We start from the raw sequence: 26,070 nt of genomic DNA, 5'->3' as shown, positions 1-26,070 counted from the left end.
GGCCCTCAAGGCCCTCCACCTGACCCCAAATCCTTCCCCACCTCACCCCCAACAGTACAGAACTACTTGCATTTCCCCCAAATGTGCCCTCTCCCTTCACACCTCTATGTGTTCACACACGCTGCCCCTCTGCCCAGAAGTCCCTTATCCCCTCTCCATCTGGCACACAAGACAAGGTCTCCTATTACTCTTTCTCCCTCCTGCTCCACCTCCCGCTCACCCCCACCCTCACATAAACATAGCACTCCAGCAGTGTTTGCAGAATGGAGGACACTCCTTGGGTCAGGCATTAGCTAGGACCAGGGCTTTCCAAACTTCTCTCCCAAGGACCCTTGAAGAAAGCAATGAGGAAATGGGATATCAGGGCCTGGGAGTGTACGGTGACTTGAACTTGCTTTAAGTAAGCATTTCTCGAGTTTTTATCTGCATGTTTTATGCAAAAATATTTTATGGAGATTACGCGACATATCCTTGTTTGTTTTAATACGAAATATTCTTTTCCCCACACCTTCAAAGCAACGATCCAGGAAGATGCTCCTTGTTTACTCCTTGTCTCCTCACACTATCAGCCCCCCACCCACCTCTGGGACCCATAAGAGACCTGGATGCAGTTCCACGCGCAGATGCGGAAGGAACAGCTGGGTTTCGGTCCCCAAGAAGAAGGATGGTGGAGGCGGAGACAGGAGGGGGGAGGGTCCCTCGGGCTGGAGGCCCACCCCCGCCCGCTGCGGGGGCGGAGTCGCGCGGGCCCGGCCCACGGGGGCGGGGAGGGAGCCGCGGCCACCGGCTGCTCCCGCTCGGCTGGTTCCGGGTTGGGAGGCTGCGCTGGGGCCGGAGCTGTGGCAGCTGAGTCGGCCAGGGTAAGGGGCCGCTAGGGCCTGGGCCTGGGGCCAGGATCGGGTCACTGAGTGGACTCGCATCCCTCCTCTACTGTGTCCAGCACGGCAGCCGCGCGGCTCGGCCTGGCTTCCCCTTCTCCCACAACCACCCATCTCTGTTCTCTCCCCCTCCCCCCACCGCTCCCATCCTGGGATTTCAAGCCCCCCAAGGCCTCCGCCCCCCTCCTGGATCCCCTTCTCCCAGCACTCATCCCTTCGGACTGTCCCCTCCCCTAAAACCTCCTCGCCAGGAGCCCCATCTCTCAGGCATCCACGGCCCTCTCCCTCCAGCACCCATCGCTCTGGGTTACCCACTACCTCGAGCCCACCCTCCTGGACTCGGGTTCCCGGTAGCCCCTACTCCCCGAGCTCGTATCTCCGAGTCCCCCTGCCCGACAGCACCCCTTTCCACTCCCGAGAGCTCCTGCCCCAGCTTCTCTGGGCCTCTTGCCCGCACCTACCCCTACGTGCTGCCCCGTCCACGCCGCGCTCTCAGCCGCCCCCCGCCTCTCGGGCCCCCTGCTCCGCCGCCCCCGGCGCCATGGCGTGCAGCCTCAAGGACGAGCTGCTCTGCTCCATCTGCCTGAGCATCTACCAGGACCCGGTGAGCCTGGGCTGCGAGCACTACTTCTGCCGCCGCTGCATCACCGAGCACTGGGTGCGGCAGGAGGCGCAGGGCGCCCGCGACTGCCCCGAGTGCCGGCGCACGTTCGCCGAGCCCGCGCTCGCGCCCAGCCTCAAGCTGGCCAACATCGTGGAGCGCTACAGCGCCTTCCCGCTGGACGCCATCCTCAACGCGCGTCGCGCCGCGCGACCCTGCCAGGCGCACGACAAGGTCAAGCTCTTCTGCCTGACGGACCGCGCGCTGCTCTGCTTCTTCTGCGACGAGCCGGCGCTGCACGAGCAGCACCAGGTCACCGGCATCGACGATGCCTTCGAGGAGCTGCAGGTGCGCGGCCCTGGCGGCCTGGGGCGGGGGCGGGGCCGGCCCGGGAGCCGGGTCAGGGCTGGATCGCCGGCGAGACCCAGTCAGAATTGACTGGGGGCGGGGCCGACGGCCGGGTCAGGGCCCTATCAGAGTTAATAGGGGCGGGGCGGGGCGGGGCTGCGACCAGGGGGCGGGCTGCGGCTGGGGGCGGGGCACTAGAGGCGGGGCCTTGGGCAGTCCCGGTCTGCGATAGACCTGGAGTGGGGGCGGTCAGGGATGGTTGGGAGCGTGGAGACAAAATCAGAGCTGAATCAGGTACCCGGCTGGGGCTGCATCAGAGCTGTGCAAGAGCAGAGTCACTGTCAGGGGTCGTGGGGGCTGGACCTGGGGACAGGTGCAGCACCAGAATGGTTCAGGATAGAGTTGAGGACACCTCTGCTTTCAGAAATGGAGCTGGAAATGCCGTCAGGCGAGACCAAGGGCGGGGCCGCGGTCCGACGGTGGATAGGGACTATACCAGGTAGTAGAGACCTAGCAGACTTGGAGGTAGGATGGGGCGGGGCCTCCATCAGGACCTAGAGGTCAGAATCAGTACCAGGGCAGATGACACCGGGTAAAGCCTGAGAGAGGGGTGTAAGTTAGGGTCAGGAAACTGCTAAGAGGGAGGGTCTGGGTGCTAAGGGCTGGGCCAAGGTATATGAGGGGGTTTTTTCTTTTGTTTTAAGGCTGAGATCAAGTGCAGAAGGTGTGAAAACGATATGGGATTTAAACCAGAAGCAACTTGAGAGCAGGGCCAGAACTTGAAGATTTAAGATTGAGGCAATAAGGCCCAGAGGTGAGGTGATTCTCTAGGAGTCTCCAGGGGCTTTTGATGACCTCCTTAGCTCTGCCACCCACATCAGGACCTTTGAGGACTAAGTGAAACACTACATGTTGAGTAACTGGAGAAAAGTCAGCATAGGATTGTAACTGGTCTCCCTTAAGCCCTCCTATTGTCACTGAAGAACTCCTACTCAGCCCTCAAACCAAACCTGTTGCTGTCAAGTCAATTCCGACTCTTAGCGACCCTGTAGGACAGAGTAGAACTGCTCCATAGAGTTTCTAAGGAGAGCCTGGTGGATTCAAACTGCTGACCATTTGGTTAACAGCCTTAGCACTTAACCACTACACCACCAAGGTTTCCACGCAACGCTCAAGGCCCTGCTTAAATGTCCTCTTTGTGAAGCTTTCCACAAGCTCCTCCGGCCAAACGGCATCACAGCTGCATTTCCTCATATGCTTTCTATTAATAAGTATGACATTTTAAAAAGAAGTGTTCCAAGATCAGCTACATTTGGGAAATATAGTATATTGCCTGTACTCCATTAGAGGACTCTCAGCATATATTTGCATATTAAAGCATTGGAGAAATGTTCTAGCAAAGAAACTGATTTAGCTGTATTTAATACAATGGTTCTCTAGCTTATTTGAGCCTGGAATCTTTTTCTCCAGCTAGACTGTTTAAATCCAGCAGCCTTGCATCCATGCCCTTCGGATACCAGCATAGAACTTAGTGCCCCGAGGACAGGGAAAGTCTCTTATTCCCCAGAGCTTGGCACAAGGCCTAGCCCATAGTACACACCAGTAAAGGTTTGTTGAATGAATAAATGAATGAATGACCCATCCTGGCCCAAGCTGGCCTGGACTGTGAACATTTGGAGGCAAAGGTTCTTGGCTCAAATATTTTATGAAAATGGAGTGGGTCAACATGGAAGGTAGTGAGTTTTCCAGTCTCCAAGATGCTTAAGCAGGAGCTAAATAACTCCTTTCTCCCGGTGTTGTAGGGCTTCCCTCCCCCTTATATCTGAATCTCTGTGAGTCTGTCTGCGCCCAGCAGACATCCATGGAGACAGGTGTTGGTCCCAGGAGAAATGACCCCATGTTCACCATTGCCCCCTTCCTGTCTTTTTCATCCTGAAACCATGACTGATTCCCTTTCAGTCTGGCTCCCTGAGGATAGAGGACCCATCAGAGGGTGGACAATGGTCAGGGGCTCTAGATTCATCCATTTTTGCCTTGCACAAGACTGGCAGCAGCCTTCTACCCCTAGCGTCATCCCTTGTGCCAGGCACTGGTGTCCTCATCTCCCCATCTGGGAAGTCATGTAAACAGGGAGGAGGAGAGAACCTTTGACAGGTTTAAATGTAGGTTGCGAGAGTTTGAAAGGACTCTGTCTGAAAGCATTTGTCCAACTTCTTCATTATATAGATGTGGAAACTGAGATCTGGACAGGTGATGTGACTGACCAAAGCCACACTGCCAGTGACAGAGCCAGGCCTAGAAAGCACAGCCTTAACCCAGGCGAGATCTCTCCCCTGCCGTTCACCCTCTCCTCATCCTGTCTGACTTTCTAACTGGAGTGGCCTTTGCCTTCAGAGCCTTGGTTCCCCTGTCTGCAAGCCAAGAAAGCTGAGTTATTGTGTTTTGTTTTGTTTGCACTCCATTCCACATCCTGGGGAATGCAAGTGAAACTGAACATATGTTTTCTCCAAATATTATTGGAACACTTTTATTCTTAGGGGGAGAGCAAAACAGGACTGCCACTTATCCTCTAGTGCCCCAGCTCTGGGCCCAGACATACCAGGGTTCTGAACTTGCCTTCGTCACTGTCGGCATAACTTGGCAATCACTTCATGTATGCCTTGATGTGCTCATCTCTAAAATGGGTGTCACGATGATTCCTCCCTACCAGGATTATCATGAAGCTAACCTGAGATGAACCTTCTATTTGAGGTGCCTGGCACATGATACAGACTGGGTCACCACATGTTCCCATCCTTTCTTTTTCTACCTGTGAGAGCTCAGGTGCCCAGCTGGATGGATGGATGCCCAGACTCACCTCTCTTGTCTGAGAAGGAGGCCTTGCTTTTGGGGCATCTGAGGCACAGGGCTTGGCAAGGAGATGGCTGAGAAACCTGCCTCCCTCTGGGGGAGATAAGGCTCCTGGGTGACCTTTGAGGCTCCTCCCACCGGCTTCTCCCTCCTGGTGTGGAGGCAGGGCTCATTAGGTATTTATGCACTGGGAAAGAGGCTGACCCTGCCCCTCTCACCCTCTCCTCCCCCAGCAGCGGGTGGGTCTGTCCGCAGGGATCCAGGAGCCTGGACTTGGGCCTTTCTCCTGGAGAATTATAGACTCAGAGCCAGCAGGGCCTTGGGGATTGTCTGGTGCAACCCTCACTTGACAGATGGGAAAACAGCAGTGGGGGAGGGAGGGGACCTTGACCAAGGCCTCAAAAACCAGAGGCGGCTGGGCTTGGACTTGGCCTGGAGTCTCCCAACAGTTGGCCTGCAGCTTTTATATTTATTGTAAACCCTGGAGGCAGCAAAATATACATTTTATATTTATTATAAACCTTTAAACAGAAGGGTTAAGAGCTCTGGCTTTGTACTTAGGCAGCTCCAATCCTGGTTCTGCCATTTACTGGCTATGTGACCTTGGGAAAGTCATTTACCATCTCTGACCTCAGGTCCCTCACTGGCAGCATGGGAGTAACGGGGTTAGGATTAAAAAAGATGGCATTTGTAAGAACTTAATACTGCACCTGGCACATAGTAAGCCCTCAATAAATGACAACTGCAGTGTGTTACATCATACTCAGCACCAGTGACATTTTGGACCAGTTCATTGTTTGTTGTGGGGGGCTGTCCTGTGCATTGTAGGATATTTAGCAGCATCCCTAGCCTCTACTCACTAGATGCCAATAGCACTGACTGCCCTGCCCCCTCGCCCCCCCCACCCCCACCAAGTTGGGGCAACGAAAAATGTCTACAGACATTGCCAAATGTCCCCTGGGGGTCAAATCACCCCTGGTTGAGAATCCCAGCCTAAACAAGTCCTATTTCTCTTTCAAGGCTTAGTTCAAACATTGTCTCATCTGTGAAGCTTTCCCTGACCTGCCAGGCAGAACTGCCTGATACTTCAGACTCCAACACTGGGCCAGATCCTGGCATCATCACATATAAGCTGTGTGTCCTTGGACAAGTCACCTCACGTCTCTAAGCCCCCAAGTGCTCATCTACAAAACGGGATAATAGGACATTCCTGGGAAGGATGTAGTAAGGGTTAGGGATGCTATGTCAGAAGTGCCTAGTACTGTGCCTGGCACACAGTAGGCACTCAGTACATGGCAGCAGGTTTTCCATTTTGTGCCAGGTGCCCTGCTGAGCACTTGGGCCTCAGAGCAAAGGGGAGGGAGGGGCACCCATCTAAGAGGGGCTTGAGGCTTCTGAGTTCTTGCCCCATGCTTGGGACTATGCTGAGCCCTTTCCTTGAAGCACCTCACCTAATCTTCATAGCACCATATCGAGTGGTTACTGTTATTTGTTCATTTTACAGATGAGGGACCAGGCTCAGAGGAATTAAGTGAGCCAGGTAAACAGCAGAGTCAGGATTTGAACCCAGTCTGATTGGGCCACTCATAACCTCTGAGCCATCTCTGAGGGCTAGGTAGCTGTCTCTCACCCACCCTGCCTGTCTTTGTATCAGGGCTGGGCTAAGGGTACAATCTGTCTGTGCCAGCTGATGTGCCGAGGGCAGGTGGCTGGGATCATCTTGGTCTGGCTTGTTATCTGGCTCTCTGGCCTTCTCAGGTTCCAAACCCCCCAGAGAGGGGATCAGTTTCAGTCTCAGTCCCCTCCTCCAGGCCTCATGTGACCATTGGAGCCTCTCCCAAAGCCTCCTTCGTGCCAAGGAAAAGAGTGGTGCATCAGCCTGGAGCAGAGTGTGTGATCCAGAGACACAAGGCAGCCACAACAGGAAAGAGCAGGCTTCCAGGAACAGGTTCAAATCCTGCATCTGCCTTCTTCCAGCTAAGTGGCAGGCGTTGCCTTCACTGCACCTTTTTCCCAATGCGGGAAATGGAAACAAGAACAAGACTCCCCACTTTTTGCATAAAGACAGGGAGAAACTTGCTGCCTATTCAAATAGATGACAGAGGCGAAGGCACTTTATTTTGTACTGTGAGCAGAAAGGCCGCCGGGTTATCTTTGTCCCAGGGAAGCAGCTTCTGCTGTTATTTTTCCCCAGGAAAGGGCAGGATTTATGGGCAAACAGCAGCCTCCACAGGGGCGAGGCTGGTTGTGGGTTAGACCCAGGGCTGGCTGTTGTCATCGCCACTTCTCTCTTCACAGGTGTCCCTGTTCATCTAGGACACCTCGGCTGAGCACAGGCCACAGTGCAGAAACATGTGGTTGAAGTTGGGGGTCCTGGGATGTTTATTTTATACAGAGAAAAGGATCTGGTAGGGAGTGATAACAAATAATAATAATAACTCTAAGAAAAACTAAAAAATCAGAGCCAGGCACTATGTGATAGGCATTTAACCCTCATGACAGCCTTTTTTCCTTTCCCTACTTCCTGAGTGGGACTATGATCAGCACCATTTTACAGATGAACACACTGAAGCTAAGAGGCTCAGTCACTTGCCCAAGATCACACTGCAAGTAGGAGGCAGAGCTGGGATTAAAATTTGGGTGTGTCTGGCTCAGAACTCAACCTCTTCATCAACGCTGTGACTCAGGGAGCATCCAAGTGAAGAGGGACCTCAGAAACTACCCAGTTCAACCCTCTCCCCACTTTACAAATGGGGAAACTGACTTACCCAAGGTCAGACCAGAGCTCAGGTCTCCCAACTCTTAGCAGCATCATTTACCTGCCTGACCTTGAGCTCTGCTTGGATGCTGACTCTGAGCTCTGCTTGAATGCTCTGGGCAGCTGTGGGGAATCTGGAGGTGGTTTCAGTCTTGAACTCATGGATTCATCCAATAATGTATCCAGTCAATGTTCCTGCTGTGGCTACTGAGGGCCAGGCCCTGTCTTGGACCCAGGAGAGGGCCAGACTAGACCTGGCCTTAATCTAGTAGACTGCTAGGTTGCAAACAGGCTGCTCTGGCTGTAACTGAGTGTTGTCCCAGGCCTTCCTGGAGCTGAGAGTTGAGCTGAGTCCTGACAGATATGCCAAGTACTTTGGGCCAGGGAGTGGAAAGAGAAGGCATTACAAGCAGAGGGAACAAAAACATCCACAATCAGCATTTCCTGGGTGCATATTGTGCCAGGGTCCGGGCTATGTACTTTGGCAGGCACTCTATCTTATTAATCCTCACAGCTACCCTATGGGGTGGGTCTCATTACCCCCATTTTACAGATAAGGAAACTGAGGATCAGAAACTATGCTAAAGGTCATACAACCATTAAGTGTCACTGAAACTGGAACGTGGACTCAGTTATCTGAGCCTGACCAAGGACAGGCAAGGAGGGGAGCACATGTTTAAGTGATACATGGTGGCTGGAAGGGCAGGTGAGAACAGGAAAATGAGGCTGGACCAGCTCATGAATGGCCTTGAATGGACCCCCTGGCCCCACAAGGACCTTGGACTTGATCCTGAAGATGCGGGGGAACAGCGGAGCGTGATGTGGTCAGATCTGCAGGAAAGTGCACCCTGGAGCAGGGTGGAAGCTGGACTGGAGGGGAGAGCGTGGAGACAGGAGGGGCAGCTAGGAGTGTTGTCAGAGACTGGGAGGCTCCAAAATGGACAGGGAGGGTTAGGGCTCAAAGATATGGACGAATTCAGGTCTATCATGAGGTGCAGGGGCATCTGGGGCTTTGGGAGTATAAGAGGATTTGGGAGAAGGAAAAAGGACAGACAAGTTCAGTGACAGTGTCAAGGCTGCTGGCATCCTTGGGTCAGAGAGGGAGAGAGTAGTACAGAGACACAGAAAGGGGGAGCCTTGAGCACCCACTGTGTCCCAAACACAGTGCTGGGCCTTTCACAGATGTCATCTCTTTTAGTCCTCTTCATATCCCATGATGTAGCCCTTAGCCCCATATTATAGATGAGGCTTGAGAAATGGGCCCCAAGGTCACACAGCCAGGATCCAAACGGAGGTTTTTCTGACTCCAGAGTTCATGCTGTCTCCCCTGGGCACCACTGCTTGATGAAGGGGTTAGGGTGCAGAAGAGTACCCAAAACCAGAGATCGTTTCTGGCAGCAGCTTTATTTCCGGGTTGGGGAGAGGGGTGGCCAGGCAGGAGAGGCCTGGGCTTGGGGGACCATCTGAGCCCTGGCTGTCTGTCCTCCCCCTGCTGCTGACCCTATCCTGGCCTCCCCAAACCAACATAAGCCCCAGAACCTCTCAGTTGGCATGTTTGCATATTATGTGTGCAGCTCTGCAGCAGCCATGACCCCGCCCCCTCTGGGGAGGGAGGGTCAGAGAGCTGTGGCTCTGCCCCTGCGGTGTGTCCCTCCCCAGGCTCCTCCACCAGCCCTGCCCCTAGCTCGGATGAGGCTTTTCAGAGTCTAACTCCACGAGGCTGACGACGTTCAAGGCCTCCTCCACCTCCCACCCCTGCCCCAGCTAGCCCCAACTGGCCTTTCTGGCTTGTGACTCAGCCCACCTGTTCCACTCTCACCCTGTACTGAACTCCACTTCCTGCACACACCAGGTGGGCCCCTCCCCCAACAAGTTCCCTCCACCTGGAATGCCCTGGCCCCATTTGTCTTCCCTGAGCCTCCCAACAGAAATAAACTCTCTCCTTGAACCTCCTCCAGTTCAGAGTCCCTATTTCATATACAATTATAATCACTATTTGATGATGCCAACAACTAAGATTGACTGAGCACACCCTGCGTATCATGCCAGGTCATGAATTAAGTCACTTATCCTCACAACAACCCTATGAAGTAGGTGCTATTATAAACCCCACTGTACAGATTTGGAAACTGAGGTGGAGGGAGATTGTCACAAACATATCCAGGTGGTGGGCAGCTGGATTTGATCCTAGGAAGTCCTTCCATGTTTATCCTGTTCCCCCTTATATTCTACCTACTCACGTTTCTGTCTACCCACTACCTGTGAGCTCCCCCAGGATAAGGACTGTGTCTTCAGCCCTCCTAGTGGCCAGTGCAAAACATGACCATTCAACCTGAGTGCTCAGAAACAGTTGCTGCATTGAATTGATTGGGAGGCAGAGTGGACTCAGAGCCTACCTCTGCCTCTTACTAGCTGTGTGAGCTTAGGCAAGCTGCATAGCCTCTCTGAGCCTCAGTCTTCCCCTTTATGAGATGGGGTAATGATGGCACCAACCTCTTGGAGTTGTTGTGAAAATTGGGTGATATGACACCTGTGAAACTCAAACCCAAACCACGCCCAGCTCTGGCTCCTCTGGTCCGAAGCCTCCTTGGCCTTCCTTGGGGTTATGCCATCACTCAGGTTTATAAGCAGGTTCCCGTCTTCTGTCTGACCTCTCTCTGCTGGGAGCAGGTTTTCCAGTTTGTTCTCTTCTGTCAAGCTGTGTGGCTGTGGACCAGCCAGTCCTTTTCTTGGACCTCCGTTTCCTGTTCTGAAAATCTAGAGGGTTGGGCCAGATGATCCCTGGGGTCCCTTCCTGCTCTGTCATCTGAGGAGGCAGGGAGGAGCCTGGACACAGTGAAGGGTGTGGCTATAGAGAGGTAACTGAGAAGCCTCATTTGGTACATGGTGACCACTCCATCTCCAGAGCACCCAGTGTATGCCAGACTCTGTGCTCACTGAGGCTAAAAACTCCCAGGAAGTATTATTACCCTCATTTTGCAGATGAGGGACTGAGGCACAGAAAGGTTAGGTGGCATGCCCAGGGTCACACAGCTAGTGGGTAGCAGAGCCAGCCTCCTAACCCAAGTCTGTCTGATCCCAGGCCTGGAAGGAGTCCCTTGTAGGGACAGAGCTCAGGGTGCCTCCTACATCCTGCTATATGGATTCTGGGTTTGGTTTTCCTAAGCTAGATGTTCTCTCAAGGGTCTGTACTTAGCCCACCTGGAGAGAGCGGTCTGCTTGGGGCCCTCTCTCCCCTCCCACCCTTCCACAGGTGACCACACAGGCGGACCACAGCCCAGCTTCTTCCCTGGACAGGTTCATTCGGCAAACCCTTACCAACGCTGCTCTATGCCTGGCCCTGCCCTAGGTACTGAGTATGAAAATCTATCAGACACCATCCCTTCCCTCATGAGAGCACTATCTAGTCGGGGGATTGACAGGTAACCTTGCAGTGAAGATGCAATGTGTGCAATGATGGTGAAAGCGTAGGGTATGGGACATGCAGAGGACTGGTTGTCTGAGGGCAGTGTAGGGAGTTTGGGATAGGGATTCTTAATGGAGGTGACATTTGATCTGGGCCTTAAATGTTGAGTAAGAGTTCAACAAGTAGAGAAAAAACATGTTGGTGAGCATGTGCAAAAGCCTGGAGGAGAGCACTGCAAGATGGTTAGTGCATCTAGAGAGGTGCTGCCCGGTAGAACTTACTAGGATAATGGAAATGTTCTATATCTGTGCTGTCCTATACAGTAGCCACTAGTTACTAGCTACATGTGGCTCTTGAGTACTTGAAATGTGGCCAGTGCAACTGAGGAAGTGAATTTTTTATTTTGTTTAATTTTAATAGCCACATGGTGGCTAATGGCTACCGTATTAGACAGTAGGTCTGGCCAAGAGATAAGGCTGTAGAAGAAGGTCAGGGCCAGTTCTGAAGGTCCTTGAATGCCAAGCTAAGACAGTAGTCTTCTTCCCAGGCAACAGAAATCCTGCAGAGGGGTGCATGGGCAGCTCTTTCCTTTAGAAAGATCACGCTAGCTGCTGTGTGGTTCTTTTGGAGGACTACAGGTGCAGGGAGGAGCCTGAGGCCAAAGTCCAGAAAAGAAGTGATGAAAACCCAACCAGGGGTAGTGGGTGTAGAGAGGAGAGGACAGATCCCAGAGCAGAACTTAATGGTCGATTGGACTGGCAGGAGGTGGTGTCAAGGAAGATGCCCAGAGTTCTGCCTTGGATTGCAGTGGGGGAGTGCCCGTCATTGAGATGGGGAACATAGGAGGAGGAGCAGGTTTGGTCCCTTAACACTATTCCATGGGGGCAGTGGTGGTTCAGAGGTACAATTCTTACCTTCCATGTGGGAGACCTGGGTTCGCTTCCCAGCTCATGCACCTCATGCATGGCCATCACCCATCTGTCAGTATAGGCTTGCATGTTGCTATGAGGCTGAACAGGTTTCAGCAAAGCTTCCAGACTAAGGCAGACTAGGAAGAAAGGCCTGGCAATCTACTTCTGAAAATCAGCCAGTGAAAACCTTATGGATCACAACATTCTGATCCACAACCAATCGCAGAGATGGCGCAAGCCGGGGGCATTTCATTCCATTGTGCATGGGGTCGCCATGAGTCAGGGGCTGACTCGACATCAGCTCACAACCACTATTCCAGCATGTACTGTGATGTAAGTGTCTGCGTCCTTGTCTGTCTCCACAGCTCGTCTGCATGCCGCCTGGGGCATCATCCCTCTCCCTGGCCCTGACGCAGTACCATGTGAGGCCCAAGAGGTCTCAGCACACGTTTGTGGAACGGGCGAATGAGTGTTTTGTAGCTCCCGGGCTCCAGGAGAGAGGGCAGGCCAGCTCTTGTTGTTCTCCAGCCCCGAAGGCAAGGAGGAATTTGTCCAAGTCCCTTGGGTGTCCTGAGCAACGTGAGGAACGTGGCCTCCGGGGCAGTGTTCTCAAAATAGCTGAAGAGCTGCCTGGGCGCCTGGGCCTAACATGGACTCGTGGAGACCACCAAGGGAGGGAGATGGTAGCACTTGGCTGTCCTCCTCAAACAGCTGCATCTCAGGTTCTGTCTAAGCTGGGTAGGCCCCCAGGCTGGCCAGCAAGAAGGGCCTGGGGAGCAGTTCTTCTGTACTCTTAGGTGAACAGAGTCGTCAACTCCAGTAGGCACGTGAATCCCTCTATTATGGAAGACTTTCAGCTGTTTGTCATAGAGACCTGACTTATGAACCTGCAATTAGACGGAGATATGTTTCTCATGTTAAACAAGTCTGTAGGAAAAGAATCCACATAGTGATGTGTTGGAGCCAGCTCCCACTGGCTCCTGAGAGCTGATTGTGGGCATCTCTTGCCAACTCCATGTTCAATGACCTCACATTGGTAGCTTAAAATTGGCCATTGTGGAAGCATTTACACCAAGGAAATTGGCAAATGCAACAAATGAGGGCTTTTTTTTTTTTTTTTCCTCAGAGATCTGGCTTCCCAGCACATCACTGAATTCAGTGATGGTGTGGCTGCCCCACAAGCATCAGGGATCCAGGCTCTTTCTTCTTTCTGCTCCTCTTGCCCCTCTTCAGCACATGACTTCCATCTTTAAGGTTGCCTCATGTTCTGAGATGGCTGCCAGAGTTCCAGCCATTATGTCTGCACAAGCTTTCCGTTCTCACAAAACAACTGCTCCCATTTTTCTATCTTACCCCTATTTTCATGGCCAGCTCGTCCTTGTCCTTTAGCAACAGTGTTGTCACCTCAGATAAGCCTTCCCTGACCACCACCACCCCCCCTTACACTGCCTTATTTTCTCTACAGCACACACCATGATTGGTGATTATCTGGTTCTTTTATTATTTTCTTTGTTTATGGTCTGTCTTCCCCACTAGACTGGAAGATCCCTGAGGGCAAGGACTGTGTCTGTCTTGTTCACTACTGTATCCCCAGTGCCCCCATAATAGGTGCTTAATAAATATTTGTTAAATGAATGAGTGTTGAGTGAATGATGTAAAACTAGAAGAACTAGATGTTTTTGGAGGGCCCTGCCTGCTCTTACAAGATGAATGAGTGGGCAGTGTGGGGGTGAGAGTGTGAACAGGTAAGTCAGCCTCCCTGGCACCACTCACAGCCCAGGCTGACTAGGGAAACCAGGCCCTGGCCAGAGCTAAATATTTCCATGGAAACCCATTTAAAAAGCAAACTTCCTTGAACCCCATCTCAGTGCCAGGCTGTTCCTGGGTGGGGGGATATGGAGAGGGCACATTAAGGGCTCACCCTGGAGGACTCATGGACTAGTATGGGGATGGAGGAAGAACATGCTACAATGGGCTAGATGCCTGATACATACAGATGGCTGGACCCTGTGCTGGGGAGCGCCCAACTCCACACCGCATTCTTTCATTTGACAAATAAATTTACTGAGGACTTACTGTGTGCTGGGCACTATTCTAGGCACCGGGAATAGAGCAGTGGACGAGGCAGACAAGATTCCTGCCCTCATAAAATTCACATCTTAGTGGGGAAGATGAGCAATACACAAGAAGTCGAATAAGTGAGCAAGGTCCTTTCATACAGTGGCAGGTGCTATGAAGAGTGTGAAACAGTCCTCAGGCAAGACCTGTTTGAGGAGGTGGCTTCTGAACTGAGACATTAATGATACAAAGGAATCACCTGAAGATCAGAGAGCGGAGTGCACCAGGCAGGGGGAACAGCAAGTGCAGAGTCTTAGAGCTGAAACACAAGCTCGAGATGATGGAGCAACAGGAAGAAAGCCTCTTTGGGTGAATGGCTGCTGTGCGGGAGGGGAAGGTGATGGAGACAGATGGAACTAGGGCAAGGAGAGCGAGGCACTCGCTTTCAGGTGTAGGATTTACGCGGGCACCAAAAAACTCGGTAATCCAGATGAATAACATTTAATGTGTTCTTGTTTTTTTTCAATCTAAATGAATGCAAAAAAAAAAAAAAAAATCCAAGATAAACCAAATATCAAATTTTTAAATAAAGACAAGATCAGTGACAGTGCCATCCATACTGAGCCATGTTGGAAACTGAGGCAAAAGGAAAAATCGGGAATACTGATTCTGTCCTTATTTAAATTTCTAATATTTTGTTTATCATGGATTTTCGTTGTTGTTGTTCACCATGGGTGTCATCATTGTAGAAAACTTGTTACCTGGTGTTAAGATCATGGTCTCCAGAACCAGACTGCCTCGGCGCCAGTTCTGGCTTCACCCTTACATTCGCTTTAGGACAGGTTTCTTGGCCTCTCTGTACCTGCTCTTCCATCAGAAGATAGAGCTAATAATAGTGCCTCAGGATTATTGAGAGGACTGAATGAATTAATACAAGCAGAGGGCTGAGAACAGTGCCTAGAGAGAGAATAATGGCAGTTAGTAGTAGCAATGAACGGTGGTTCTTTGCTTCCACCAGGATTCTAAGCAGGGATCCACGCAGCCGTATCAGGGCGGGCAGCGTATCGAGGTGGACTGGGAGAGAGAGACAGAGCTCCCAGGACAGCCAGAGAGGAGGGTGTTGCAAAACTTAAAGTGAAAGCTGGAAAGATTGGGACGAATTCTGGACATGTTTAGGAGGCCGATGCCCCAGTTCGCGGCCTGGGCCAGGTTTGGCCCTCGTCCCCATCCCGGCCTTGTGTGTGTTGCAGAGAGAGCTGAAGGAACAGCTTCAGGCCCTTCAGGACAGCGAGAGGGAGCACACGGAGGCGCTGCAGCTGCTCAAGCGCCAGGTGGCAGAGACCAAGGTGAGCCTGGTCTGGGCGCGGGGCCGGGCCCGCGGAGGTGGGGGCGGGGCCTCGGGCCTGCGTGGGAGCGGAGCTTCGCAGACCAAACCTGGCGTGGGGGGGCGGGACCTGTGGGGTCAGCGGCCCAGGGTGGGGCTTCCCTGAAGGTAAATGGGGCCCAGCCCCAGGCAACAGAGGGCAAGGATTTGGGGCTGGTGCCTGGGTTAAGGGTGGGGACCTCCAAGGCCAAGGTGACTGGGGGTCCTTTCTCCCTTCCCACTTTGGGTGGAAGTTGGCATTGGCACTAGGGACCCTCTGGAAGCCCCCTGACCCCTGCACGGCTGGGAGTATGTACCCAGTCTCTTTTTCCAACCCCCTTATTAAACATACCCATTGCCTGAGGAGCCAACCCTGGGCATGTTACTTCGCAGTTCATCTCTCAGGCCCTTCTCCTGGCTTGTGGGGGTGCCATATCCCTTCTTTACCTCAGGCCATAGGGATATGTTGTTGTTAGGTGCAGTGGAATGGGTTTCCACTCATAGCCACCCTGTGTACAACTGAACAAAACACTGCATGGTTCTGCACCAGCCACTGTGTCAATCCACTTCGTTGTGGGTCTTCCTCTTTTTTGCTGACCCGCTACTTTACCAAGCATGATGTCCTTCTCTGGGGACTGATGCCCCCGATAACATGTCCAAAGTATGTGAGACAAGCCTCACCAACCTCGACTCTAAGGAGCATTCTGGCTGTACTTCCGAGACAGATTTGTTTATTATTTTGGCAGGCCATGGTATATTCAATATTCTTTTCCACCACCATAATTCAAAGGTGTCAATTCTTCTTCCATCTTCCTTATTCATTGTCCAGCTTTCACATGCATATGAGGCAATTGAAAACATCATGGCTTGAGTCAGGCACACCTTGGTCTTTAAAGTGACATCTTTGATTTTGAACACTTTAAAAAGGTCTTTTGCAGCAGATTTGCCCAACTCGATACATCATTTGACTTTTTGACTGTTGCTTCCATGGGCGTTGATTGTGGATCCAAATAAAATGAAATCCTTGACAACTTCGTTGTTTTCTCCGTTTATCATGATGTTGCTTATTGATCTAGTTGGGGATATAGACTCTGAAAAGTAGGGCCAAACCCTGCAGCCTCTACTACAAAAACCCAAAACCAAAACCATTGCTATCAAATCAATTCCGACTCATAGCGACCCCATAGGATAGAGTAGAACTGCCGCATAGGGTTTCCTAGGCTGGAATCTTTACAGAAGCATACTACCACATCTTTCTCTTGTGAGTGGCTAATGGTTTCAAACCACCAACCTTTTGGTTAGCAGCTGAGTGCTTAACTACCACACCACCAGGCCTCCTTTTCTCTCTACTACAGTGGTTCGAAAATAAAAGCTTTTTTCCTTGACCTGAGTGGAGGGTGTGAGTTCTGATCCAGCCACTAAACTCATTATGTGACTTTGTAAATGGCATATTTTTCTGGGCCCCCAGTCTTCCCATCTGTACAATGGGGCCTCTCCTCAGCTCCTTTCAGTCTGGAAGTTTTGGATCCTAGCACACTTCTGAGGGGCCCCCTCTGAGTTTCCCCCACAGATATCTCACTAACTTGCTTTGATTTCTGCCCGGTCTTTCTAGAACAAGAACTGGGAGCCAGGGCCCAGCTGCTAAGCTGTAGGGCAATTTAAGTCTGGCTCCACTCTGTTAGCAGAGGTGTGATGCCAGCAGCAGCCAGAACAGAGCCTTAAGAATGTTCTGGGCCTCTGGAGGTCACCCTGGGGCCCGGAGAGGCCATCAGTGACCCAAATCTTTGCCCCAACTTGGCTACTGACCCGCTGTGGGGTCTCAGGAAGGTCAGGACAAATATTCCTTCAGAGAACATTCCTGAGTGCCTCTGGGCAGGACCCTTGTCGGGCAACAGATGAGAAGCAGTCCCAGGACTCCGGTTCAGTTGCTTCTGAAAGCCTCAGTTTCCCCATCTGTCTGGTGATTCCACACTTCTCAGGTGATGAGAAGCAAATGGAAGTCCGTGTCTGAATAAGAGGGAAAGATTTTGGTCTGTTTCTTCTCAGCATTCTCTTCTCCCCATCTCCCCCGCCCCCCATTGTTTTTTCTCCACTGACCTCTTCCTCCCCCGCTTTCCTGTCCATCTGTCTGCCTCTGGGGGGTCCTGTGGGGCCACCTCCCCCTCCAGCTCCCCCAGCCCCGCTTCCTGTCTGGACTGGGGTGTTTATACAAGAAATGCCTATGGATGCTTTGGAGGTCATATTTCACCTGGTGCCTGACTTGGCTTTCCTGCGGCGCCTGCCCCTCCAGTGGCCCAGCCTTGGGGCCCGTCTGATCTCCCTCCTCAGACCCTGTGTTTTCCTTGGTCAGCCCTGGTGGGGTGATGCATTCTTAGCAGAGTGTTTTTCTGAAATGGCCCCAGTTCCTCCTGTTTCCAGGGATGTGGCAAGCTGGGCTGAGGGCTGCTTTCCCAGCCATGGCAGTGAAGGGTCGGGGGTGGGGTGCAGGTGGCTCTGCCCTAGAAAGAACAAAAGTAAATGGCACACAGCAACTGAGCTGAGTCTTTCTCATAGGTGGGAATAGTCTACTGGGAACTATTTCCCACGTATCACAGAAACCCACAGAATGTCACCCCCACAACGGCAGGACTCCCCAGGACCTAGCACAGTGCCTGGCACACAATAAATAGTTGTTTGAATAAATGAGTGGAAAAAAATCACCTTTGGGGGTAGAAAATGTTATCCCTACTTTGCTGGTGGCAGAGAGTTTGAGGGACAAGCCTGAGACCCCAAAGCTAGTAAGTGACAAATTGGAAGCATACCATCCAGGTCTGTCAGAGCCAGTCTGTCATATTCCAGCCTCATGCTAGGCTGTCCCCCTGGAATGCCCTCAGCAAGATCTATGGCTTCGTGGCGAGCAAGCCAGATAGGTTGGGAGGACCCAACTGGGACATGCTTAGGGCTCCTGGGATGGCTGTCACTCTGAGGTTGCACTTCTGAGTTGCCCTCTCCCTGTCTCTCCCTCTTTCCACACCCATCCTTCCTTGTCCTGAGGACACTGGGCCCCCAACCTCGGAAGAGGATGGAGCCTGCACCTATCTCTGCAAAGCAGTCTTGAGCAAGACCCTTCCTTCCTTTCCTCCTTCCCTCCTTCCCCCCTCAAGCAGTTCCTGACTGCCAGATTTGTGCCAGGCCCTGTAATGGCTATGAGTGGTGCAGGTCTAAGAAGACATCATTCCCACCCAGGAGGCACTCATAAAATGTGGGACAGCATATTAGAGTGTTTGCAAAATGCTCTGGGAGCATCCAACTCCCTGAAAAAGTTAGGGTAGGAATCAAAAAGGAGGTAGCTTTTGATCTGGGTCTTGCAGGATGAGTAGGAGTTTGCGAGTTGAATAAAGGGTTTGGGGGATCATTCCAGGCAAATAGAATTACAATGCAGTGGCTCTAGGGAGGTAAGTTGGGGTCAGATTGAGAAGGGCTTTGAATGCTAGGCTAAGGCATTCAGCATTTTACTAGTCATCAAGGAGCCAAGAAAGGTTCCCAAACACAGCATCAGCTGTGACCTAGTTTGCACCAGAAGGATACTCTGGTGGTGAGTTTGTTGGCAAAGACATGGAGTTGACTTCTGAATCGAGTAAGTTGGGGAGACATCACAGCCTCCATTTCCCCACCTGTCTGGTGATTCTGATGGTGCAGTGGTTAAGCACTTGATGGCTAACCAAAAGTTCGGCCGTTTAAATCCGCCAGCTGCTGCACGGGAGAAACATATGGCAGTCTGCTTCAGCAAAGATTACAGCCTTGGAAACCCTATGGAGCAGTGCTACTCTTCCTAGAGGGTCGCTATGGGTCGGAATCAACTCAACGGCAATGGGTTTTGTTGTTTTTTGGGTTTTTTTTTTGTTTTGTTTTAATGGTCTGTTTCTTCTCCCCAGTGTTCTCTTCTTCTTCCAGCCCCATTGTTTTTCTCCACCAACCTCTTCCTCCCCAGCTAGTCAATGAGTCCCTCATAGGTGGGAATGTCTTCCTCAGCCCTACATCCCATGGGACCCCATGGAACCCCAGGGGGATGTGTTGAGGAGGCAGTTGGGAAGATGAGTGTACTGCTCAGGAGACATGCAGGGCTATCAAGGTGGACTCTGGTGTTTACCTTAAAGCAGTGGGTGTAGAAGATAAGGGCAGGCATGGAGGGGAGAATGGGAGGGGTGTGCCGGGCAAGCCCAAAGGAACATGGGAGGCACAGAGAGGCAGCCACAGAGGTGGGAACTGAACCAGAACTTCCTGTTAGTAGAGGGTGGCCAGTTGGCTAAACACTGCTGCAGAGTCGATGAGGCAGAACCAGACAGGGAGACCATGGGATTTAGGGGCCTTTGGCAGGAAGCTCCTGATAATGTGGGAGGACAGGCCCCATTTCACCACCAGCAATGTGCCACCCCCACCACAGGAGCCACAGGCCCCTGGGTGAGGGGCTCAGGGAGGCCAGAGCGGTCTGGCTGTGCATCCCAGCCTCTCCACCCTTCTTTGTCTGCCTGGCGCTCTGGGCGGGCATGCGCAAGGAGGCTGGCCTCCTGCCAACACTTCTTCCTGCAGGCCGGCAGTGCGGCAGGGAGGGAACAGGCCCTAATTGAGCCTTTGTCAAGCCTCCCACAGAGCACTGGGCACTGAACACAGCGGGGTCTCTGACTTTGTGAACTCCCGGCCAGAATCCCACAAAGTGAAATTGCAGAGGCAGGCCCCACACACGGCTGCAGCTGTCGTCCTGACTCTAAGCCTTTACATGTGCTGTTTCCTCTACCTGCTCTCCCAGCCCCAGCTGAGGTCTTGCACATCCTTCAGGCCCCAGCTTAGAAGCCACCTCAGTGAAGACTTCTGGGATATGCCCGTTAGAATGGATCCCTTTTTAATAACCAAGCTCTTTCTCTGCAACTCAAAAAGTGCTACGTGTTTTATAAATGTTCCCTTGTTTAATCTTCACCATAACCCTGAAATGTAGCTTTTGTTACCCATTTTACAGAGAAGATTACTGAGGCTCAGAGATCTTAGGCATCTAAGGTTGCCACAGCTAGAGACCCAGAGCCAAAATTCTTTTCCAGGCTATCGCCACTCTGTCCCCTCCTGGGCCTGGCAGTGCCATAGGGGCAAACAGAACCACAGAAGTCCATGTTTACCTTCTCCAGAAAGGGCCCTAACCTCCAGCTCTCCTTCCTTAGCCAGCGGTGGTCTCAGGGGTAGTGGGGTGGCACAAGTGTCCTCCAAGGTGGCCCGGTAGCTTATAAAGCTGTCTGACAGTGGTGAGCCCCCTGTCGTCTTTCCTTGAGCCCCATGGGTGATTTTTTAAAAACAAAGACTTCATTGTACCCCAGACTGAACTCAGCATCTTCTCCCTGTCCCCTACTCCTCACCCCAGCTTCCCCATCCCTCCCACCCCAAGCCAGAAACCTCAGCATCATCCTTGACACCTTTCTCTCCTGCACCCCTACAGCTGGCCAATCACCAAGAGTCTCCCTCCTGAAGTATCTTTCAAACTGTTTCCCTTTCTCTGCTAGACCTCTAATTCAAGCTTCATTATTTCACCTGGATCATCTTCTTAGTTTCCTAATGGGCCACATAGAACTATTTGCTGTCTCTGGCCACGCCATGTCCTTTCGTATTGCCGTGTTTTTTCATGCCCCATCCCCTCCACCAAATGTGCCCTTTCCCGCTCTCTCCTCTTTTCCTGTCAGGGTCTCGGTTTCCTCCTCTCAGCCAGGGCTTCCCCCGCCCACTCCCCCTGCCCTAACCCCTGATGACTGTTCCCCACAGTCTTCCACCAAGAGCCTGCGGACCACCATCGGTGAGGCCTTCGAGCGGCTGCACCGGCTGCTGCGTGAGCGGCAGAAGGCCATGCTGGAGGAGCTGGAGGCAGACACGGCCCGCACGCTGACCGACATAGAGCAGAAAGTCCAGCGCTATAGCCAGCAGCTGCGCAAAGTGCAGGAGGGCGCGCAGATCCTGCAGGAGCGGCTGGCTGAAACCGACCGGCACGCCTTCCTAGCCGGGGTGGCCTCGGTGTCTGAGCGGTAAGTGCCCACCCGCCAGGGCCTTCCCCAGCAGGCATCCCCTCCCCCAGCCATGCAGGGTGGTGGGAGTGGAGGCAGATGCGCGGTTAGCAGAGGCTTCATTCATTCAAACCGTCGTCAAATATTTATGGGGCACCTGCTGTGTGCCAGAGCCTGAGCTAAAGGATTTATATATTTATATATTACATATATTTATAATCATATTGTTTATACTCCCTCTCCTCACTTATCGACATGGTTAGGTTCCAAAGACCAGGACATTATGCAAAATCGTTGTTATGCAAAAATGGAGGAGGACCACATCAGATCACAAAATGGAGGTGACTGGATTATTACATAACTGCCAAGCCACTTGAGAATCATGGCTCAGCCAAGCTGACACATAACCTTAACTGTCACAGCCAGTGTTACTGTTGCCTCACACATTTGTCATTAATGCACAAAATATTCGGATAGTAGATTTTTAACTATGGTCGTAAATGCGAAATGTTGGGTAAGGAGATAGTCGGTAAGTGAGGAGAAGGTGTAAATATACTATGCTATTTACATTATGCAACTATTTTTATATTAAGTGTATTACTTATGCTATATGTTATTTATTTATAATAATATTTATATTATATCTAATAAGTAATAATATTTTTATTATTATATAAAGGCTTTGTATTGTTATAGCCCTTCCAGTCCCCTGTGTGGTGCAAATGGTTAACACATTCAGCAATAAGTATGGAAACAGGAATCCACCCCCAAATGCAGCCTGCTCTCCTGCTTTCCTCCTAGGCTCAAGGGGAAGATCCACGAGACCAACCTAACATACGAAGACTTTCCAACCTCCAAGTACACGGGTCCCCTGCAGTACACCATCTGGAAGTCCCTGTTCCAAGACATCCACCCAGGTAAGACCCTGCCTGCTACTCTCTGAGAGTGCCCAGGGAGAGGCGAGGATTGCCATGGGTTGGAGCCAGGTGGGGCCTGTCCCAGCCTGTCTCAGCCCACAGCACAGGGGCAAGGCAGAGGGGTGAGAACAGCCCCTTGCTGAGTACCTACTGTGTTCCAGGACCTGTGCTGGGCACCTGCACAATCACTCAGCTCAATGAACCCTCATAAAAACCTCATGGGGTCAGCTCCATTAGTATGCCCATTCTCCCAATGAAGAGACTGAGGCCCTGGCCAGTTCATTTATTCATCCTATACATACAGTATATATCAACCACCTGCCTTATGCCAGGCACTGTTCTAACTGATGGAGAGACGGCAGTGAGCAAAACAGGCAAAAATCTCTGCCCTCATGGATCTTACATCCTAGGGCATAAGAGAGGTGTAAATAGTTTATTAGATTATGATAAAGGCTAAGGAGGGAGGTTAGGGAATGTTGAGGTAGGATAAAGACAGATAGAGGGTCCAGTTAGAAGACCTCATTGAGACTGAAGGAAGGAGAGTGAGCCATGTGGGTATCTGAAGGCAGATTGTTTCTGGCAGTGGCAAAGCCACGTGGAAGGGCCCTGAGGCAGGAGTGTGTCTGACCTGTTCAAAGAACAGTAAGAAGACCAGTGCAGCAGGAGTAGAGTGAGTGAAGGAGAGAGGGAGGGTAGGCCTCCCACCCTCAATAATAATAATAATTCAGAGAGGGAGGCCATGAGAGCCTGTAGGCCAGTGTGAGAACCTTGACTTTTACGCCGAGCAAGATAGGAGCAACTGGAAGGCTGAGGGCTGTGGCATGACATGAGCTGACTTAAGGTTTTGAAGGATCCCTCTGGCTGCTGGGTGGAGAATAGAATGAAGGAGGACAAGGGTGGAGGCTGGGAAACCAGTTAGGAAATTACTGCTACAATCCAGATGAGAGATGATGGTGGCCGGGGACAAGGGTGGTAGCAGTGGAGGTGGTGAGAAATGGCTGGATTTAGCATATATTTTGAAGGTAGAGCCAATTAGGATTTGCTAATGGACAGGATCTCAGATGTAAGAGAAAGACAGAAGACAAAGATGACTACAGTACAAGGTTTTTAGTCTAGACGCCTGGAAGGATGGAGTTACCATTAACCAGGATGGGAAAGGCAAGGGAGGAGCAGGTTTTAGAGGTGAGGTCAAGAGTTCAGTTTTAAACCTGTGAGGTTTGTGATGACTATTAAATTTCTAAGCGCTCATGTTGAGAAGATAGTTCGAATGACAAACCTGGAGTACGGCATCGTTAGCAATGAGCCTGGATGAGATCATCTAGGGAGTGAGACCCAAAAGGGAGTGAGAGTAGAGAGAAAAGAGGGTCACGCTAGCATCTGGAGCCTCAGGTCATTTCTAGAAGTCAGGGAGGGGAGGAAGACCCAGCCAAGAAGATGAGAAGGAGCAGCCAGAAAGGTAGGAGGGAAACCTGGGCATGTCCTGGAACCCAGTCAGAGAAAGTCCTTCCAGGAGTGGTCAGTGATGTCAAAGGCTGCTAAGCCAAGTGCAGGAGAACCAAGAACTAACCATTCTCCAGGTTTAGCAACACGAGGTCCTTGGTGACCTTGAAAAAGGAACAGCTGTTTTGGTGGAGTGATAGGGGTGAAGAGCCTGATGGGAGCCCATCCAAGAGAGAATGGGAGGAGAGGAAGTGGAGACACCAGGTGCAGACAATGCTTTTAAGGGCAAGAGAGAAAAAATATGGCCACAGCTGTTTTTTAAAATTGAATAAATAACAGCCCATTTGTGGGCTGATGGGAAAAACTCTGTAGAGAGGGCAGAACAGAGGATAAAGGAGAGAGTTGCTACTATGACGGCCTTGACTGCTGCCCCAGGGTGGGATCTGCTGCACCGCTGGAAGGACAAGGTCTGCTAGGAGTCCAGACACTTCATCTTCCAGTCCCAGGGAGGCAGAATCAGTGGGCATCTAAGCAGATGGGACAGTGCTGGGCTGGGAGCTGGTGGGAAATCTATTCTGATTACTTCACCTTTCCAGGGAGATGACAGTGAAAAATGTCTCCAGATACTGACAAATGTCCTCTGGAGGCAGAAGTGCCTAGTTGAGAACCACTGCCCCAGAGAAAGCTGCCTTCAGGAGAGAGGTTAAGGGAGCAGTAGTGTGTGCCCTGAACATCCTGCCGAGGACAGCAGCCCCTGGGGAGTTCAGAGAATAGCAGCCTGCTGGGCTGGGCCCCTTCCTTTGGCTGTGGGGCCTGTGAAGCCACTCTGGCTCCTCTGCCAGCACCAAGGGCCTTTATGTTCAGATGGGAGGGGAAGGTGTCCCCAGGGTCCTAGCCCATAGATTCTAGCAGTCTCCTGGTCCCCCCGCCAACTCAGGCTTCCTACTGGGTCACCTGAGAACCCTGTCTAGCACCTGCCACTCCCCTGCCTCTCCCCTGCCCCACCCTCCCCCTCAGACTGACATCGGAAACTTCTCTACCTATCCAGCCTGATCACCCCAGCTCTCAGGCACAGACTTCCTCCCCAACCAAGCCAGGCAGCCCATTGTCCCAAGGACACCAGACACTGCTCCCCTTGCTCCTGCCACCTCCCACTCCTGGGCTGCCTTCTCCTCTCCCCCTGCTTACCTGAATCCAGTCATTATGAGTCCTAGTGTGTTTACTGCCTAGCTGAGTGACCCACAGCAAATCACTCACCTCTCTAAGCCTCAGCTTCCTCATCTGTAAAACAGAGATAGTTGCATTTGTCTCCCACCATAGGTGTGAGAATTAAATAAAATCATTTATTTGTAAATATTAATCCTGGAACTTAGTAAGTGCTTGATACCTGTTATTATTATCTTGATGCATCGGATGGTTCCTGGGTCTTGCTAAATAGGCTTTCTGGGGGCACATAATGGAAAGAACATGGTGTGATGAGACCCCAGCCCAGGCTCCAACTGTTTGCACCCCAGTAGCTCCTTGAGCAAGCCACTTAATTCAGAGGAAGGCTTCTTCGAGCCTCAGTTTCCTCTTCTGAAAAATTGGTACAATAATTTGTGCCTCTGGGGCTACTATGATGCTCACATGAGTAATTCAGTGGGTATGAAGGTGGCTTGGGAATGCCCAAACTGTGCTGCTGAGGGCCTGAGTGGGCGGAAGGCCTGAGGGACCAAATTCCTTAAAGGCCTAGTCAGCGGAAAGAGCTGACAGCATTTCCTGTCCTGTCAGGCCTCTGCAGGCTTGAAGCTGAGTCTTTGAGGACAAAGAAGCACAAGCCACTCCCTTGGTAATGGTAATGGCGATGGCATCTGGGGCTATGAACCAGGAGGGAGTTCTCTGCTACTGGAAGACATTTCCTGAGGCCTCAGCAGTGTCTGCTCCTTCCTGAATGCCTTTTGATGTTGTGTGTCACCTTCCCTGAGGTCAGAGGCTGGGTGTGCCCCTGCACAGACACTGGCTTCTCAGAGCGGGAAGGGCGCTGCCATCCCCTCTTCTGTGTCCCGCTGGTCTGAAGGCTTTTACTCCTGCCAACCCTGTCTCTGAAAGGCTGGAGAAGGGCGGGAAGACAGGACCCTCTGTCTGTGGTGAGGTGGCCCGCAGCCAGAGTGTCAGGCCCTGCCCCAGCCTCACCCCTGGGGTGTAAAAGCCTTCTGAGAGCCAGGCCATGCCCCCATCTAATGAGAGTGCCAGGCCCTGCCCCATGGGAGGTGGGGCCTTTTTCACTGGAAATCAGGCCCTGCCCCTAGTCCTGCCCACAATGCCAGCACAGCCCAGTTACAGCAGGTCCCGCCCCTAAAAAAAAAAACCCAAACGCATTGCCTTGAAGTCAATTCCAACTCACAGCGACCCTATAAGACAGTAGAACTGCCCCATAGGGTTTCTAAGGCTGTAAATCTTTAAGGAAGCAGAGTGCCACATCTTTCTCCCACAGAGCTGCTGCTGGGTTCAAACCCCTGACCTTTTGGTTGGTAGCCAAGCACT

At 51.9% G+C, this 26,070-nt stretch overlaps 1 protein-coding gene across 1 annotated transcript in view; it reads left to right on the top strand.

The window, feature by feature from the left end:
* Positions 1 to 836: 836 nt before the first annotated feature.
* The window catches only part of TRIM62 (tripartite motif containing 62), a 29,575-nt gene continuing 4,341 nt past the window's right edge, over positions 837 to 26,070 (top strand). Inside the window, exons 1-4 of the mRNA XM_049878674.1 lie at positions 837 to 1,827; positions 15,061 to 15,156; positions 20,955 to 21,211; positions 21,992 to 22,107. Of these exons, the coding sequence (XP_049734631.1) occupies positions 1,420 to 1,827; positions 15,061 to 15,156; positions 20,955 to 21,211; positions 21,992 to 22,107 (877 nt within the window). The 5' untranslated portion in view covers positions 837 to 1,419. The remainder of the gene's footprint in view (positions 1,828 to 15,060; positions 15,157 to 20,954; positions 21,212 to 21,991; positions 22,108 to 26,070) is intronic.

The sequence above is a fragment of the Elephas maximus genome, chromosome 3 (assembly GCF_024166365.1).
Source record: "Elephas maximus indicus isolate mEleMax1 chromosome 3, mEleMax1 primary haplotype, whole genome shotgun sequence".
Lineage (NCBI taxonomy): Eukaryota > Metazoa > Chordata > Mammalia > Proboscidea > Elephantidae > Elephas > Elephas maximus.
Note: the sequence above shows the minus strand (reverse complement) of the source record. Positions and strands in the feature narration are given on the sequence as shown.